An 18,363-nucleotide genomic window follows, 5' to 3' on the forward strand; every position below is an offset into this window, starting at 1 on the left:
GGAAATTAAGTCCTCAAAGAATTACTATTAAAGTATATTTAAATAAATGTAAGGGGTGTGGGATGGATTGGAAGATTGGGATTGACACATATACACTAACACTACAGTGTATAAAATAGATAACTAATGAGAAACTACTGTATAACACAAGGAACACTACTCAGTGCTCTGTGGTGACCTAATGGAAAGGAAATCCAAGGAAGAGGGGCCGTATGTATACATGCCGCTAACTCCACTTTGGCTGTACAGTAGAAACCAACACAACATTGTAAAGAAACTATATTCCAATCAAAAAGAATAAAATTAAATTAACATGGGTAAGTAAAACAATGATTGATAGGCGTTGGAGAAAATGTTGTAATGATTTCATGCACACTTACCATGCCTATTAAAACATTATTACAACTTTATTTTCTCTTTGTTTTTAGTGCTAGGCTACTTCTCTTCTTTGTAATGAGCATAATTTCCAACATTCTTGAAGTAAAAGAAATAGGAAGCCTTCTTAAAAGAGTCATATCAACTTGTTATTGTGTCAGATGTGGATTAAACTATAGTAATGGTCTAAGTCTAAGCAATGGTCTAAGTGAGTAAAAGTCACTCAGTCATGTCCGAGTCTTTGTGACCCCATGGACTATATAGTCCATGGAATTCCAGGCCAGAATACTGGAGTGGGTAGCCATCCCCTTCTCCAGGGGATATTCTCAACCCAGGGATAGAACCCAGATCTCCTGCATTGCAGGCGGATTCTTTACCAGGTGGGCCATCAGGGAAGTCCAATGGTCTAAGAATGCTGGTGTAAAGGGAAGAACCATTTTGTGTAAAGAAATCATTTGCTTTTCACTAAACTCCATGGAAATAGATCGGAAACAGTGTCAGACTTTAATTTTGTGGGCTCCAAAATCACTGCAGATGGTAATTGCAGCCATGAAATTAAAAGACGCTTACTCCTTGAAAGGAAAGTTATGACCAACCTAGATAGGATATTCAAAAGCAGAGATGTACATATACACAATGGAGTATTATTCACCAATTAAAAGAATACATTTGAATCAGTTCTAAAGAGGCGGATGAAACTGAAGCTTATTATACAGAGTGAAGTAAGCCAGAAAGAAAAACACCAATACAGTATATTAACACATATATATGGAGTATAGAAAGATGGTAACAATAACCCTGCATGTGAGACAGCAAAAGAGACACAGATGTATAGAACAGTCTTTTGGACTCTGTGGGAGGGCGAGGGTGGGATGATTTGGGAGAATGGCATTGAAACATGTATAATACCATATGTGGAATGAATCACCAGTCCAGGTTCGATGCATGATACAGGATGCTCAGGGCTGGTGCACTGGGATGACCCAGAGGGATGGGGAGGAAGGTGGGAGGGGGTTCAGGATGGGGAACATGTGTACACCCATGGTGGATTCATGTTGATGTATGGCAAAACCAATACAATATTATAAAGTAATTAGCCTCCAATGATAATAAATAAATTTATATTTTTTGAAAAAAAGCAGAATTACTTTGCCAACAAAGGTCTGTCTAGTCAAGGCTATGGTTTTTCCAGTGGTCATGTATGGATGTGAGAGTTGGACTGTGAAGGAGGCTAAGTGCTGAAAAATTGATGCTTTTGAACTGTGGTGTTGGAGAACACTTTTGAGAGTCCCTTGGACTGCAGGGAGATACAACCAACCCATCCTAAAGGAGACCAGTCCTGGGTGTTCATTGGAAGGACTGATGCTGAGGCTGAAACTCCAATACTTTGGCCCCCTCATGCAACGAGTTGACTCATTGGAAAAGACCCTGATCCTGGGAGGCATTGGGGGCAGGAGGTGAAGGGGACAACAGATGATGAGCTGGTTGGATGGCATCACCGACTCAATGGACATGGGTTTTGGTGGACTCCGGGAGTTGGTGATGGACAGGGAGGCCTGGCATGCTGTGATTCAAGGGGGTCGCAAAGAGTCAGACACGACTGAATGACTGAAATTAACTGAACTGAACTGAAACTCCCCAAAACTTCATGATGCAGTGCTATTAGCAGTTCTGTTGTTGATTCTCTCTGTAACTCTTCTACTGTGACGCTGAGAAAAGCTGGCTGTCCCCAGTGAGTTGTCTTCTCTACTTTCTCCTTTATGGTTTCACATATCTCCTTTTCAGAGAATCTCATTCTCTTTGCACTCTCAATCTAGTATGTTTAATAAGTTCTGTGCTGCTTAGCTGTCTGAATACAATCAAGATTAGAAGTAAAGTTGCCAAGAACAGATAACTAAATCCTACATATCAAAGACAGTTTGTGCCAGACGGAAACAGGCAGCATGTGTGGCCTTCATGTTTTCATTGTATCCAGGGATCTCTCTCTTTATTAGCTCACACCAGGAGAAAGAGTCAAAATGCTTAGTGTGCATATAGAAATGGGTTTCATTTCTTGGACCTATACCAATCAGCTGGCAGTGGCTGCCTTTAGTGCTGCATTAAGAATGAATCTCAGCCCAAGTCTCACTTAACAAATAATAACATCTTAACCAATAAAAGTTATTGCTTTGGTCTGAGACACAGTAACCTCAGTGTTGGTACACGCAATATGTATTTGCTGACAGTGATAAAGTTAGAACAACTACTAATTAGGAGTCCCAGGTTTGGATTTCAAAATTCTGGTATTAAAACTTACTGGCTGAGTGACAGTGGGCTATCAATATCTCCGGGCTAAAACACTCTCATCAATAAAATAGAAATAATAATTATAATCCCCAATTGGACTGCTGTGAAAATCAATTGATATAACTCTTTGAGTACATTCTAATATGCCTGACACTCTAGCATTACCCCAAGAACAGCACAAGGAATAAGTCAAGTTCTCTGCCCTTGAGAAGTTAAGAACCAAATGGGAAAAAGGATTAAGTGAGTAGATGATTCCAATATAATGTAGCAAAGACATGGATAACTGAGTGACAAAGTGTTACAAGAACACAGAAGATAGTCACCCTATCAAGTAGGATGATTTCTGCAATAGCTGATATAAACTGGCTTAATAAGAAGGAAATCTATTGACTAACAATACAGCCAGGGCTCAAAATGTTGAGTCGGTGGCTCAGTGGTGTTTTCCAGGACTCAGGGTCTTCACATATCTGCCTACTGTAAGCAGCAGTGCCTTCATCTCGAAGCCAAATTACACAATGGATTACGACAGCAATTTAAATTCCTTGCCTTACTCACTTCCCTCTTCCCTCATCTCATTGGTTCAAACATATTTAATCTGACACATTTCTGAACTAATCATCTATAAAGGAAATGGAATGATCATTGTTGACTGTGACACAGAATTGGTGATAGGTGGCAACTGTAATATTCACTTGAGATTCCAAACCAGTTGAAAGATGTGAAGTGAGAGTAGAGAGATGGTTTTCTGTAGGACATCAATCCAAGTTTTTAAAGGATGAGTAAAAGAAAGAGGATGAGCATCTCCAGACCAGGGGATAACATGATCATGATTGTGGAGGCAAATTATCATAGAGGTAACAGGTAGAGGTAGCATTTATAGTGAGCTATGGATTTCTGAAATACCTGTGGTTGATTGAAATCTACCTACAGTAAGAGAAGTATCATGGTCTTAACATGTCACTAAATTAACTTTCAAAACATTTTTACTTTATGTTTCTTTGCTATCAAATATACAATTTCTCTAAATTTTTCGTTTCTACTTCTTAGATAGCTCTCCAAAGAAAATGAAAATATACAATTCTTCGGGCAGAGCACACAATTCAGTGTATGGAATGAACTATGCAGCATAAACAGTAAGACACCAATAACTTTCAATTTTGAATCATCAGTTAATTTAGAAAGACAAATGTTCTTACATATAAGTCTAAGAAAAATGCTCTTCGAATTAGTTTTGTGTGGGATAGACTAGCCTTTCCAGGGTAGATTTATTTCATTATATTTTCTTGAAAACACACAAGTGGGTGCAGCACAGGTAGCCTCTTACTGCATATCCTAACTGAGTCATATTGGTTATCTTATCAGTGGAAATGACTCCATCATCCTAGCATCATGTTTTAACCCATGTTCTTTACTTATCCTATGTTTACAAAGAGGAAAAAAAAAAAAAAAAAACAGAGAGATGGTATGTCAGGAATATCTACCCAAAGACCAAATGAAACAGCCATATACAACTTTAAAATGCATTTTAAATGAAAGCAAAATTACATCTTTGTAACTAATGTTGTAAGAAACCCCGTTAGTAATACTATTGGAATGCATAATAGAATAGGGAAAATTCAGAGTGCATTCAGAAAGTCAAAAGTCATGGGAATGGTGATGATCTCACAGTAATTCCCACTGAAAGGCTAAGATGACCACTTAATCATATGAGCTACATTTTGAAGCACCAGTATAACTTTTGATTTAGTTTGCTTTCTGAATCATAAAGAATGGGAACAGAAAGTTGATTGCCTAGTGAGAATTTCAGAAGAGATAGGAAACGGAAGCATTCTTTCTATAAGTGATGTAGGCACACTGAGAAAGCAGTTTACTCTAAGCTATTCTAAATATTATAAATCTGGAGAAATCAGACTATATTTAGTCTGATTGCAGAATAACGCTGAATATTGATGTGAAAACAGTCATTTCTTTAAGCATCTCAATATAAGAGAAAAGAGACAAAAGCTGTCCTGTAAAGTCTGGGTAGGTAGCAAAGTGGAAAGAGGAAATAATTTCAAATACAATACCTGTTTATCAACAGACAACATACAATAAATATATTTAAAACTGCACTGCAGTTCCTCTCTCCTTAGCATTTAAATTGATTCGCCAGTTTACATTTACTCACCACCTTCCCCTCAAGTATGGATGGGAAAACTCTGATTCGAATGAAAGCTTTATTTTTCTCTTTTGGATCCCCTTCATTGCCAAACATTATTAAAGTTTCACCTTTAATTTCACTGCAAGACATCTAAATGAAAGGGAATGATGATCTTGGCTACAGGAACTCTCAAATTTAATCTCCTCTGCAGTCTGATTCCTGTAGTGTGAATAGCAGCCTGATCTTACTGGCACTTTCAACTGCAATGCCAGATTCATTTCAAAATTTAATACAATGTATTTGTCATCACCACACTTCCATTGGTAAGGACACTGACACCAAACTGTTACCAGTTGGTGGTCTGAGAAAGATAGCTTATGGGAAATGAAAATTCTCTCCTCTAAACCTAAATAACTCATCTCATATATTATATGTCTTCTGTTTCTGCAAGAGTACACTATTGCTTTCCACTATTCAATCTTTCAGTAATCCATCTAGGTAACAATAAAGAAATAAAAGAACATTTACTCACTGCTTCCTTCTGGAATGACAGTAATATATTTCACAGATTTCAAGAAAAAGTTTCCCAGCAGGAAAGAAGAAAAAAACAGATTAGAATCAATATCACTGCTGATTATGATGAAATATAGGACATGTCTTTCAACTATTTCAGCCTACCTCTGCTATGTACTAGTGTGATGAGGCTGCCCATAGGTCCCCTTCTTTCCAGAACAGTGTTTCTCAAAGTACGGTCCTTGGACCAGCACCATCAGGATCTGAAGTGGGGGAGGTGGTGTCAGAATCTTGCATTTTTATAATCCATCTAAGTGATGGATATATAATATCCATCTTATATATAATCAGTTTTAGAATCAACGATCTAGAAAAAAGGAGACAAAGCAACATGTCCCCCTTTCACTTCAGACTCAATTTTTCTACACAAATAAGTCTGCTAATATTCAGAAGAGTCTGTTTTTCTTGTTCTTCCTCAAAAACATTCCAATACCCTCTGGAATTACTACAAAATGAAAATATGAATAACCTAGTCCTCCCCTGAGAGGCATAAACTGACTTGATTGTTGGAAAACAAGACTCAGGAGGATGGTATAAGTTACCAGTACTGTCTAACTGGGAAAGAAATAGGATTCACTGATGTTTAGTTGTTTTTGTTTTGTTTTACATTTCAAAGGAAGTACACAAGCAGTACATTAAAGCCCTTCAGATATTACCCAACAACTGATAAACAGTAAGAGGTGCTCAAAATAATGAATGAAATCACATGAGAAACTATATCATTTCTTCCTTAGAAAGTGATTTTTAAACATCTTCATGGAGACCTCACTGGCAGTCCAGTGGTTAGGACTTTACCAATGAAGGGAGTGCAGGTATGATCCCTAGTCAGCGAGCTAAGGGAGAAGGCAATGGCAACCCACTCCAGTAGGCTTGCCTGGGAAATCCCTTGGACAGAAGAGCCTGGTAGGCTATAGTCCATGGGGTCACAAAGAGTCAGACACGACTGAATGACTTCACTTTCACTTTTCATTTTCATGCACTGGAGAAGGAAATGGCAATCCACTCCAGTATTTTTGCCTGGAGAATCCCAGGGACGGGGAACCTGGTGCGCTGCCATCTATGGGGTCGCACAGAGTTGGACACGACTGACGTGACCTAGCAGCAGCAGCAGCTTAGCAGCAGCAGCAGCAGGGAGCTAAGATACCACAGGCATTTATATACTACCTCTCAATCACTGGTTGAAGGCTGCTCCCTGGAATTGTTAATTCCCTGGCACTTCTGACTGCATATGTGAGCAACGAAGGCTCCAGTGACTGGAGAAATTCCTTAGGCAAAGAGATGCAGGTGGTGTCAGTTGAATTTCTGGCTGGCATGCACAGACATAGTATGGCTAAGAGGATCTGGCCAGGAAAGAAGAGTACTTGCTAAGTCTGACTGCTCCAAAAGTCATTACTCTAAATTTACACTGCTAATATAAAATGCATGTCCATGTTTATTCTCTTCTCTTTCGAATTCCTCTGAACACCTGGTAACATAGTTCTAAGATTCCCAAACCTTGCACAAAAGATAAGTTGTTGTTGTTGTTGCTGTTTTAAATTAAAATATAAATAAATGAAAAATTAAAAGAATAGGAGAATTGATAATTACTTTCTTTAAAACAGAATTCCTATTACTATTATTCTTTCCAAAATGCACATCTTAATAAACCATATGTTTATGTGAACCATGCTGGCATTATTCAAAATTTGTAGAAGATTTGTATTTGATATTTAATTTAGAGGTTCTGTATTCTCTATCATGGCTCTCATTTTATGATGTCTCTTAAATAGGTTGATTGATTGCACAAATATACTTTAATGGCAAAGAAATATCTGATGAACAATCTACTCCTTTTCTTCCTAAAATATAAGAAAATAAATATTATGTTGAAATAGACAGTTTTGTTCAAAAAAGAAAAAAGATATGCAGAAAAGTAAAGCAGTACTTATTGACCAAATAAGGTACAACATGATCAAAGGTTTTTTAAAAATAATAAGTTGAAAATACAAAGGGGTTCTATTTAGAATTCTGGTGAATCACAAAATATTCTGATTAACCAATTCCCATATGAATCAAGTTTGACCTTATTCTCACAGGTCAGCCCAAGAATATTTCTTGAGATTTAAAGATAAAAATAAATAAAATAAAACTTCAATTCCAATCACAGATGTATAAACATGTCTAAACATTTTAACCAACTCAAGTAAATGATTATTCTAGTATGCTTTCCACCAATTAAAGTCATCCTAGGAAAGGTACTACAGTGTTAAGGATTGCAAACACATGCCATTTAGCTAAGATTAAAGATCACATTTTGGCTTGTTCAAGGTTAATGATGCAAGGCAGGAACTCACAGAAATATGTCTCTGAAAAGAAAAGCCAAGTCCCTGTAATGATGGGAAATCATTCCTCATGCTTTCTGTGCAAACATATATACCACTTAAGAAAATATTTGCATGGGGAAGGTTAGTGGAACTGTTAAAACAAGAAGTCTTGTATTCAAGGGAGCGGTACAGAGGTACCAGAGAACTCAACTCCATGTACCTGTCAGCGTGTGAACCTTGTCTTCCTGATGTATTGCGGTCTTCTCCAGCATGGATATTTGCTTTCTATATGTACAGAGTGTACATTGCATTATTCCTGAGTAAAGATGCTTCCTGAAATATACAGATACTTTTTAAAAAAACAGCCTATTTAGCAAATTATAGAGCAAAATATGTGCTGAGTACTCAGAATCTGATCGTTCCAGGGAAAGTCTGGTATTTATCCAATGACACTGCCGTGTCCTTTGCTCATTTTGCATCATGGAGACATGCTGCTGCTGCTAAGTCGCTTCAGTCGTGTCCAACTCTATGTGACCCCATAGAGGGCAGCCCACTAGGCTCCCTCATCCCTGGGATTCTCCAGGCAAGAACACTGGAGTGGGTTGCCATTTCCTTCTCCAATGCATAAAAGTGAAAAGTGAAAGTGAAGTCGCTCAGTCGTGTCCGACTCCTAGCAACCCCACGGACTGCAGCCTACCAGGCTCCTCCATCCATGGGATTTACCAGGCAAGAGTACTGGAGTGCGTTGCCATTGCCTTCTCTGCATGGAGACATGAACAGTGGTAAATAGTGGTCACCTGCCAGTCACTGCCACTTCCCTGGAATGCTGTCCACTGCCCTGGCATTATGGGCATTTTCCCAACCTGCTCTGGGAAGATGTCCCCTGATGTTAAATCTTCCTCAATTGCAAGAGAAACCTAGCAACAATAAACCAGTTACATGTCAAAGGAATAAAGGTGAAAACAGTGAATTAATAATCTAAGGAAGGTATACATCAGTTTACAGTTTGCATCACGCTTCATTTACTTTCAAATGCTCCCTCCTTTTTATTGAAGTATAAACCATTTACAATTTTATGCTAGTTTGTGGTGTACAGCAAAATGATTCAGTTACATAAAATGAATGTGCTATCTAGTAGGACTTTGTCATTTACCTATTTTATATGTAGTCATGTGTATCTGTTAATCCAAAACTCCTAATTTATCCCTTCCATTCTTTTCCTGTTTGGTAACATAAATTTGTTTTCTATGTCTGTGAGTCTATTTATGTTTGTTAATAAGTTCATGCATCATTTTTTAAAGATTTCATATATAAATGATATCATATGATACTTGCCTTTCTCTTATTTCACTTAGCATGATAATCTATAGGATTGTAAGGATCAATACTATTAAAATGACCATACTACCCAGGGCAATCTATAGGTTCAATGCAATCCCTATCAAATTACCAATGGCATTTTGTAAAGAACTAGACCAAACAATTAAAAATTTCCATGGAAACTTAAATGCCCTCTTTGAGATGTAGGAAACATACCTGTTAATGAGATAAGAAAAACTTACGTGTTCTCTATACTCAGTAGACTTCTTTTGATTCATAATAATTATTAGATGTACAGAGAGAAATCAAAGCTAATTTACCAAAGTACTAGAAATCAGATTTCATATCAGAATACTCATTCATATAATCTATGATATCATTTTATTACTCAAAATAAACACTACTGACTAACATTATCTGTTACCTTCACAGGCTGGGTGAGAAATAGAAACTTTAGTGAGACTCACTGAAGAGCATCAGTGATAAATAAAAATACAGAAAGGGTCAAAGTACTAGATACCTACAGAGATACCTGTAGAAAATCATATATGACTATTTGACTCTTAAGTAATCCAAAGTAGATCTCGTTTTTAAACTCATAAGTTTTAGCTACTTCATAGTTTCAGTGTAGCATAGATATTTTTAAGCCTTCAAACTAATGGTAGGAATGAACTTCTGAGGGAAAGAGAAACATGTTTTTCTAGTGAGAGGAGTTATGCTGAACAAGACACTGTCAAGAGTCTCACAGAATCCTGATCACAGCTATGAGAAAATCTCTTGGCTCCACAATCTGAATGGGTTGTCCACTTCCGCAAGGATACCGAATCCTTTTGGTAAGGGATACCTGGAGTGAGTCAATATGGACAAGCCTTAAAATAAAGAACAAAGTAAGTAACCTTGCAAATTAAAGCAAGTCTCAAGTCTAATTAGATTTGAGTTTAATTTTTAATAAAAATTATTTTCTTTGGTCTCATCCATTTACCTATGAATAAATTCTGAAATAAAAGCCTATGAAACAATAGACTCAGAGTAATGAAAAGTCTCAGTTGTTAAAAGAAAAAAAAATCACAAGAGATTCATTGAATAGATCTCAACTCTTTTTTCTCTCTAAGCCTTTAAATGAATGCCAAGAGTCCTGTCAACTTCTGTAACTAGGTAAAGGCTATGACAATACATGTGTGTTCATCACTCAGTCATGTCCAACTCTTTGTGACCCCATGGACTGTAGCCCACCAGGCTCCTCTGCCCATGGAATTTTCCAGGCAAGAATAGTAGAGTGGGTAGTCATTTCCTTCTTCACGTCATCTTCCGACCCAGGGATCAAACCCGGATATCCCGCATTGCAGGCAGATTGTTTACCATCTGAGTAACCAGGGAAGGCCTTATGACAATACGTGGAGAGTCAAACAGGAGCACTTCTCTGGCAAATTTGGGTCATCAATCATCTAGAATCTCAGGTGATGAACTTCAAAAAGTGCAACCACATCACATTTTCAGTTTCTCACTGGATCAAAGACTACTTCAGCCACGTGGAGGCCAGTGTATTTTTGTAACCATGACTGTGATTGTTGCCCCATAAATGATGAAGGGGCCATCCAGGTACTTAAAAACTACAAAGACTTCATGAAACTGATCTGAACAAGTAGTAATTCCTACTTCTCCCATAGAAACTATGAATGTAAGCTCATGCTGAAAAATGAGTTATTTCACAGGAATAAGCAATAGAACTCCAGACCTGCTGTAAAATGGTAAAGTTGATAGCTCTGCCAAAAATGTTCTGCCCTCAACTCCAAGGTGTACATGTCTGTGTATGTGCAGGAAGGGGTGGTTTCCCACACCACATCAAGCAAATTGTCCAGTCCAGCTGCTTTCCATTCAACTTATTTCTGATACTGCCTATCTGCAGGTAGCATCAGAGTCCACAGGTAAAGGGCTCACTCCCTCAAGACTGCCCTTCACTTGAGACATCAATCTCAAGTCCAGGTTACCTGTGCTTCTCACCAAACTAACTAAAATCAGAAGTTCCCACGACCCCTTCCTACGGTTTGATTAATTTGTTAGAGTAGCTCACAGAACTCAGAAAAACCATTTGCTTACTAGATAACCATTTTATTATAACAGGATAAAACTCAGGAACAATGAGGTGGATAAGATGCAGAGGGCAAGGCATGGGAAAGGGCAAAGAGCCTCCTTTGCTACTCTTCCCAAATTTCTATGTATTTATCAATCTGGGAGCTCTCTGAACCACGTCCTTTGGATTTTTATGGACATTTCATTACACAGGCATGATTGATTAGCTCATTAGCCATTAGTGTTTCAGTCAGCTTCCAGTCCCTCCCCGACCTCGCCTTTAGGTACTTTTTGAAAGTCACCTCAGTAATATAAATCCAGTAGTGGTAGAAAGGGTCTTGATGTGAATAACTAGATACGAATTTCAACTTTAAGGACGTGATTTCAGGAACTGAGGACCACTGGCCAAATATTATAACAAAAGCTTCTCCCATTGCTCATACTGCTCAGGAAATGCCAATGATTTTAAAAGCCATGTGCTAGAATAGGGTCAGAGACCAGATAGATACTTCTAATTATAAATCAGAATCTCACACTGTGCAATACTGAAGAAGGGGCAGTATACATCGTGAAAGGAGTCCCCAGCCCTGTGGACATTGTATGCTGTTGCTAAGTCACTTTAGTCGTGTCCGACTCGGTGCGACCCCATAGACAGCAGCCCACCAGGCTCCCCCTGCTTCTGGGATTCTCCAGGCAAGAACACTGGAGTGGGTTGCCATTTTCTTCTCCAATGCATGAAAGTGAAAAGTGAAAGGGAAGTCACTCAGTCGTGTCCGACATTGTATGACAGCTGTGTAAAATCTTCAAAACCTGCTATGACAAAGCTGGACAGTCATCTGTCACTGGGTCTCAATCAAACAAATGATTTTGTTTCCACAGCTAGAGTCTGGGAAGGTGAACTAGTACAGTAATTCTAATCTTCATTATTATTTCCATTTTACTAGTATAAAAGAATGCTGTTTGCACAAATCCCTAGGACAGAAAAACAATAAGTGTGTATTACAAATGAAATAAGCTCACAGCTTATTTTGAACAGCTATGCGCCAGGCACTTCACTTAACACTTTCATTTAATCTGAGAGTGAGAAGTAGGTTTTATTATCTCCTGCTTTCCAGGTGAAGGAAAAGATGTCTCCACAGTTAAATAAGTTTTCTGAGACCATCTACCAGAACAGTAGCAGACTGGAAATTCCAACCTGACTCTAAAGCTCAGGTTTTAAACACCTGTCCTACTCTTTTGAATTCAAAAGTTGATCTTAGGTGCTGCTGTTAATAATTCACATGTATGTCACCACAATTCAAAAACTGCTTGGTAATATTAGAATCTCTACTGTTAAAACTATTTAGTCAAAAGGACTATAGCTAGTACAATCTGGTGTGGCTCTCTATTTAATTAAACAATTACCTGGCTTCATGAGGTAATCAATTACATCAGTTGATAAGTTTATTTGTATAATTATGGCAGTGATTTAAAAAGGAAGGATGTGTGGAGGGAGAGAAGGAGGGGGAAAGGAGAAGGAAGGACAGAAAGAAGGAAGTGGTGGAGAAAAGGAGGGAATGAGAGAGAAAAGAGGCAAGAAGAAGGAAGGAAAGAGGAAATATTAATACACTGCTGAATCCTGAATCCACTTTCTAATCTCCTTCTATTCTGTGGATCTCTTCACTCCATAAGTCAAAACATTTCACTCCACACACCATGAGTATTATAAATTATGACCATTCATGACAGGACTGATTAATAGACATACTTAATACTCTTCCAGGAGACTGAATATTTTTTAACACTAAGATAAAGGTTTTAAATGTCACTTTTCTCATTTCCATGTGTCTTATGTATTTGCTAAATCACCCTTCATTGTACAAAACCACTGTACCAGAAGTTTGGTGATGAAGGAAAGACACCACTGTTAATAGTTTTGTTAATCTTGACAACCTATATTTTAACACAGTTCTTTAGAATTGTTAGCATTATGTCTAGAACTGATTCTAATCTAATGCTATATAACTGAAAAGATGCAGTTTTGTACTTTTTTTTTCCTTTTAACTTGGAGGGGCTTCAGCCCTGCAATTTACAAGGTGCTATTTGTTAAAAATGATAACATATAAAAAGCATGTTACATAATAACATCAATAAACACAAATAAATCTTGTTTTGTATTAATGAGTTGGAGGCTCTCCAGACAATGTCTTAATAAACTAAGAACTCCAGAGACCTCTCTGAGTTCTCTGTACTGCATTTAGGTATAATCAGTGCTCTTCTGCCACAGAGCACACAGCTCTATATTAAGTCAAAGCAGCTTTCTCTGCAGAAATATGTCGCTGTCATCAACTCAAACATGAATATTCAAGACTAGGAAAGACTGTATCCTTGTGGAAGATGATCTGAGAGTGGTGATGTGTTACTTGGCAGATATTACTCAATCTCCATGTTTCTTTGAGTCATACCTTGCTCATTCTGGCAGACAGCCTTCAGGATGCGATGTCCAGGGCCACACTTGCCATGGTCAGGGATACAGATCCCTTCTGACACCAGCCACTGATAACACACAGGATCCTCACAAGGAACAGATTCCACCAAGTGAGGGCAACGGCCAGCAGGCCCCGTTGATTCCATGAGGACATGGCGCTGTCTCATTCTAAAACCTAAAATAAAAAAGAACAAAAGGTTCTGAGGATTCCATCCTGATCTAGCAAAGGAAAAGAAGCAGCAGCCGAAATTGATGAAACTTTTATTTATACATCTACAGATCAAAAGAAAAGAAGCTAAAGGCAAGGAGAAAAGGAAAGATATACCCATCTGAATGCAGAGTTTCAAGGAATAGTAAGGAGAGATAAGAAAGACTTCCTCAGTGATCAATGCAAAGAAATAGAGGAAAACAATAGAATGGGAAAGACTGGAGATCTCTTCAAGAAAATTAGAGTTACCAAGAGACCAACCTAGATAGCATATTCAAAAGCAGAGATATTACTTTGCCGACTAAGGTCCATCTAGCCAAGGCTGTGGTTTTTCCTGTGGTCATGTATGGATGTGAGAGTTGGACTGTGAAGAAAGCTGAGTGCCAAAGAATTGATGCTTTTGAACTGTGGTGTTGGAGAAGATTCTTGAGAGTCCCTTGGACTGCAAGGAGATCCAACCAGTCCATTCTGAAGATCAGCCCTGGGGTTTCTTTAGAAAGAAGATGCTAAAGCTGAAGCTTCAGTGCTTTGGCCACCTCATGCAAAGAGTTGACATTGGAAAAGACTCTGATGCTGGGAGGGATTGGGGCAGGAGGAGAAGGGGACGACAGGATGAGATGGCTGGATGGCATCACTGACACAATGGATGTGAGTCTGAGTGAACTCCGGGAGTTGGTGATGGACAGGGAGGCCTGGCGTGCTGTGATTCATGGGGTCGCAAAGAGTCGGACACGACTGAGCGACTGAACTGAACTGAACTGAAGGGAACATTTCATGCAAAGATGGGCACAATAAACAACAGAAATGGTATGGACCTAACAGAAGCAGAAGATATTAAAAAGAGTTGGCAAGAATACACAGAAGAACTATACAAAAAGATTTTCATGATCCAGATAACCCCAATGGTGTGATCACTCACCAAGAGTCTGACATCCTGGAATGCAAAGTCGAGTGGACCTTAAGAAGCATCACTGCAAACAAAGCTAGCAGAGGTGATGAAACTCTAGTTGACCTTTTAAAATCCTGAAAGATGATGCTATGAAAGTGTTGCACTCAATATGCCACTAAATTTGGACAACTCAGCAGTGGCCACAGGACTGGAAAAAGGCAGTTTTCATTCCAATCCCAAAGAAAGGCAGTGTCAAAGAATGCTCAAACTACCGCACAATTGCACTCATCTCACACGCTAGTAAAGTAATGTTCAAAATTCTTCAAGCCAGGCTTCAACAGTACGTGAACCAAGAACTTCCAGATATTCAAGCTGGATTTAGAAAAGGCAGAGGAACCAGAAATCAAATTGCCAGCATCTGCTGGTTCACAGAAAAAGCAAGAGAGTTTCAGGAAAATTCTACTTCCGCTTTATTGACTACAGTCAAAGCCTTTGACTGTGTGGATCAAAACAAACTGTTGAACATTCTTAAAGAGATGCGAATACCAGATCAACTTACCTGCCTCCTGAGAAATCTGTATGCAGGTCAGGAAGCAACAGTTAGAACTGGACATGGAACAATAGACTGGTTCCAAACTGGGAAAAGAGTACATCAATGCTATATATTGTCAACCTGCTTATTTACCTTATATGCAGAGTACATCATGTGAAATGCTGGACTGGATGAAGCACAAGCTGGAATCATGATTGCCAGAGGAAATATCCATAACCTCAGATATGAAGATGATACCACCCTTATGGCAGAAAGCAAAGAGGACCTGAAGAGCCTCTTGATGAAAGTGAAAGAGAGTGAGAAAGCTGGCATAAAACCCAACATTCAAAAACCTAAGATCATGGCATCCGGTCCCATCACCTCATTGCAAATAGATGGGGAAACAATGGAAACAGTGACAGATTTTATTTTCTTGGACTCTAAAATCACTGCATGTAAGAATTAAAGATTTTAAAATTTAAAAAAGAAAAAATAAATAAATAAAATAAAATTTTAAAAAAAAGAAAGTTTAGATTGGGATAAAGTAAAAAAAAATAAATAAAATAAAATAAAATAAAATCACTGCAGATGGTGACTGCCCACCATAAAATTAAAAGACATTTGGCTCCTTGGAGGAAAAGCTATGACCAAACTAGATAGCATATTAAAAAGCAGAGACCTTACTTTGCCAACAAAGGTCTGTCTGGTCAAAGCTATGGTTTTTCCAGTGGTCATGTATGGATGTAAGAGTTGTACCATAAAGAAAAGTGAACACCAAATAACTGATGGTTTTGAACGGTAGCATTGGAGAAGACTGTTGAGAGTCCCTTGGACTGCAGGGAGATCAAACAAGTCAATCCTTAAGGAAATCAGTCTTGAATATTCATTGGAATGGCATCACTAACTCAATGGACATGAGTCTGAGCAAGCTGCAAGAGTTGGTGATGGACAGGGAAGACTGGCGTGCTGCAGTCCATGGGGTCACAAAGAGTCAGACATGACTAAGTGACTGAACTTAAGTTAACTGATTCATTAGAAGGACTGATGCTGAAGCCCCAATACTTTGGCCATGTGATGCAAAGAACTGACTTACTGGAAAAGATCCTGATGCTGGGAAAGATGAAGGCAAGAATAAAAGGGGACAACAGAGAATGAGATGGTTGGATGGCATCACCGACTCAACAGACATGAGTTTGAGCAAGCTCCAAGAGTTAGTGATGGACAGGGAAGCCTGGCATGCTGCAGTCCATGGGGTCGAAAAAGTTGGATATGAATAATCAACTGAACTGACTGAAAGATCAAAACCACATATTCTTTTCATGTGTTTTATTTTATGGGAAATTGGGAGATAAGGGGAAGAACGAAAGACAGAAGGGAAAAGAACTAGAGAGGGAAATCTGTCTTCCAAGAGTTTACAGTCTAGGAGTTGAAGAGGCCAGGCAGAATCAAATGCACTAATAAGGAGCAAATGTTCCAGGGTATCAGTAAACCAGGACAAATAAATGAAGACTCACAGACTCCTGATACCTGCGTGGGAAGATCCCCGGAGAAGGAAGTGACAACCCACTCCAGTATTCTTGCCTGGGACATCCCATGGACAAAGGAGCCAAGCAGGCTACAGTCCATGGGGTCACAAAAGAGGTGGACATGATTTGGTGACTAAAAACAAGAGAGATATAGCCTGAACATAGATAAACCCTGCGTTTTTTGTTACCATTTTTCACATTCTTATTAGTCTGTAAGGAAGTGAAATACATCTACAATTTGACACATTCCTGGTGGCTGTTTCAGGCCTTGAGATTTCCTTGTATCACTCTCTTGAGATTTCCAGGTCAGCTTGCCCTGTGAAGGCTGGACTGTCTGGGGCTGCATGCCCTACCCTGGCTAGACATAGGTCTCTGGGCAATTACTCAGTTTTTCAAAAATATTTTATGGAACTAGGGACCAAAGTTATGCCATAATAAGGGTGTGAATGGACCTTCCATGCTACAAGCCTACAGAATCACAAACTCATCAGATACAAATGGAGGGATATGGGTCAACCACAAGACTGTAGGAAGTGGTGAAGTCTGTGGTAAAATGGAGGACATGTACTGAATTTAAAGTGTACGGATATCAGTCAGGCTCCACTGACAGTTACCACAAGAAAATGTGAACCCTCTGCTGTCAAATCTTCTGATTTTAAGAAGCCAGAAATCCAAGCCATGTTCAGTTTTTATATGAAATCTATTTTTAAATGATGGAAACAAATTTATGTTTTTAAATGCCACATAAGTTTTAAAATGTGACAGAGAACAAGATGTAACCGTTTTGGTTTTGAGTTTTCCATTTCTGGCCTTGAGGATATATCACTTCTAAAACTTAGGCCTGGGACTTCCCTGGTGGTCCAGTGGCTAAGGCTCCACAATCCCAATGCAAGGGGCCCAGGTTCCATCAGTGGTCAGGGAACTAGATCCCACATGCTGCAAGTAAAGAGGGCTTCCCAGGTGACCCAGGAGTAAAGAATCCCCCTACCAATATAGGAGAAACAAGAGACATAGGTTCAATCCCTGGGTCGGAAAGATCCCCTGGAGAAGGAAGTGGCCACTCCAGTATTATTGCCTGAAAAGTCCTGTGGATAGAGGAGCTTGGTGGGCTACAGTCCATGAGGTTGCAATGAGTCTAACCCGATTTAGTGATTGAACTCGCGCACACACACGTCAACTGAAAGATCCCACATGCTGCCCCTAAATATCCAGTGTGCCACAACAAAGAGCAAATATCCCACGTGCTGCAACTAACACTAGCACAAGCCAAAAATTACATAAATATATCTTTCTTTTAAAAAAGAGCTAGGCTTACCTCCCATCGATCTCATATTTTACTGTCCATCTTTTCATTCTCCAAATTCAATCAACAGATTTAATTCCTCTTCCAAAAAAAAAATGAAACCAAATCTTATTACATAATAGCATCTTGAGACGTGATTATTCAATTATTCCTTGGGATAGGTAAAAATATAAAAAGATAGATAGGTAAGCAGATAGACTTAGCTAGGAAGATAGAACGCCTGAGAACACTGATCTTAGAGCCGAAGACTGTGATAGCCCACAAGAGAAGGGGAGAAAGACAAGTCCGGGTGCATGAGCATTAACTAAGCCAGGTGTATATCTATCGGTTTGCCAGGGCTGTGTCTATTTTCCCACAAGAAAGGATAGAAA

The 18,363-nt window shown here is 38.9% G+C and overlaps 1 protein-coding gene across 2 annotated transcripts in view; it reads right to left on the bottom strand.

Moving 5' to 3' along the window:
* Nucleotides 1–18,363, bottom strand: part of THSD7B (thrombospondin type 1 domain containing 7B) — a 1,048,668-nt gene that overhangs the window by 571,050 nt on the left and 459,255 nt on the right. For both annotated transcript variants that reach the window (XM_060411164.1, XM_027965001.3), the window contains one exon: nucleotides 13,512–13,709. In XM_060411164.1, coding sequence (XP_060267147.1) covers nucleotides 13,512–13,709 — 198 coding nt within the window. The remainder of the gene's footprint in view (nucleotides 1–13,511; nucleotides 13,710–18,363) is intronic.

This window comes from Ovis aries, chromosome 2, assembly GCF_016772045.2.
Source record: "Ovis aries strain OAR_USU_Benz2616 breed Rambouillet chromosome 2, ARS-UI_Ramb_v3.0, whole genome shotgun sequence".
In the NCBI taxonomy this organism is placed as follows: Eukaryota; Metazoa; Chordata; class Mammalia; order Artiodactyla; family Bovidae; genus Ovis; species Ovis aries.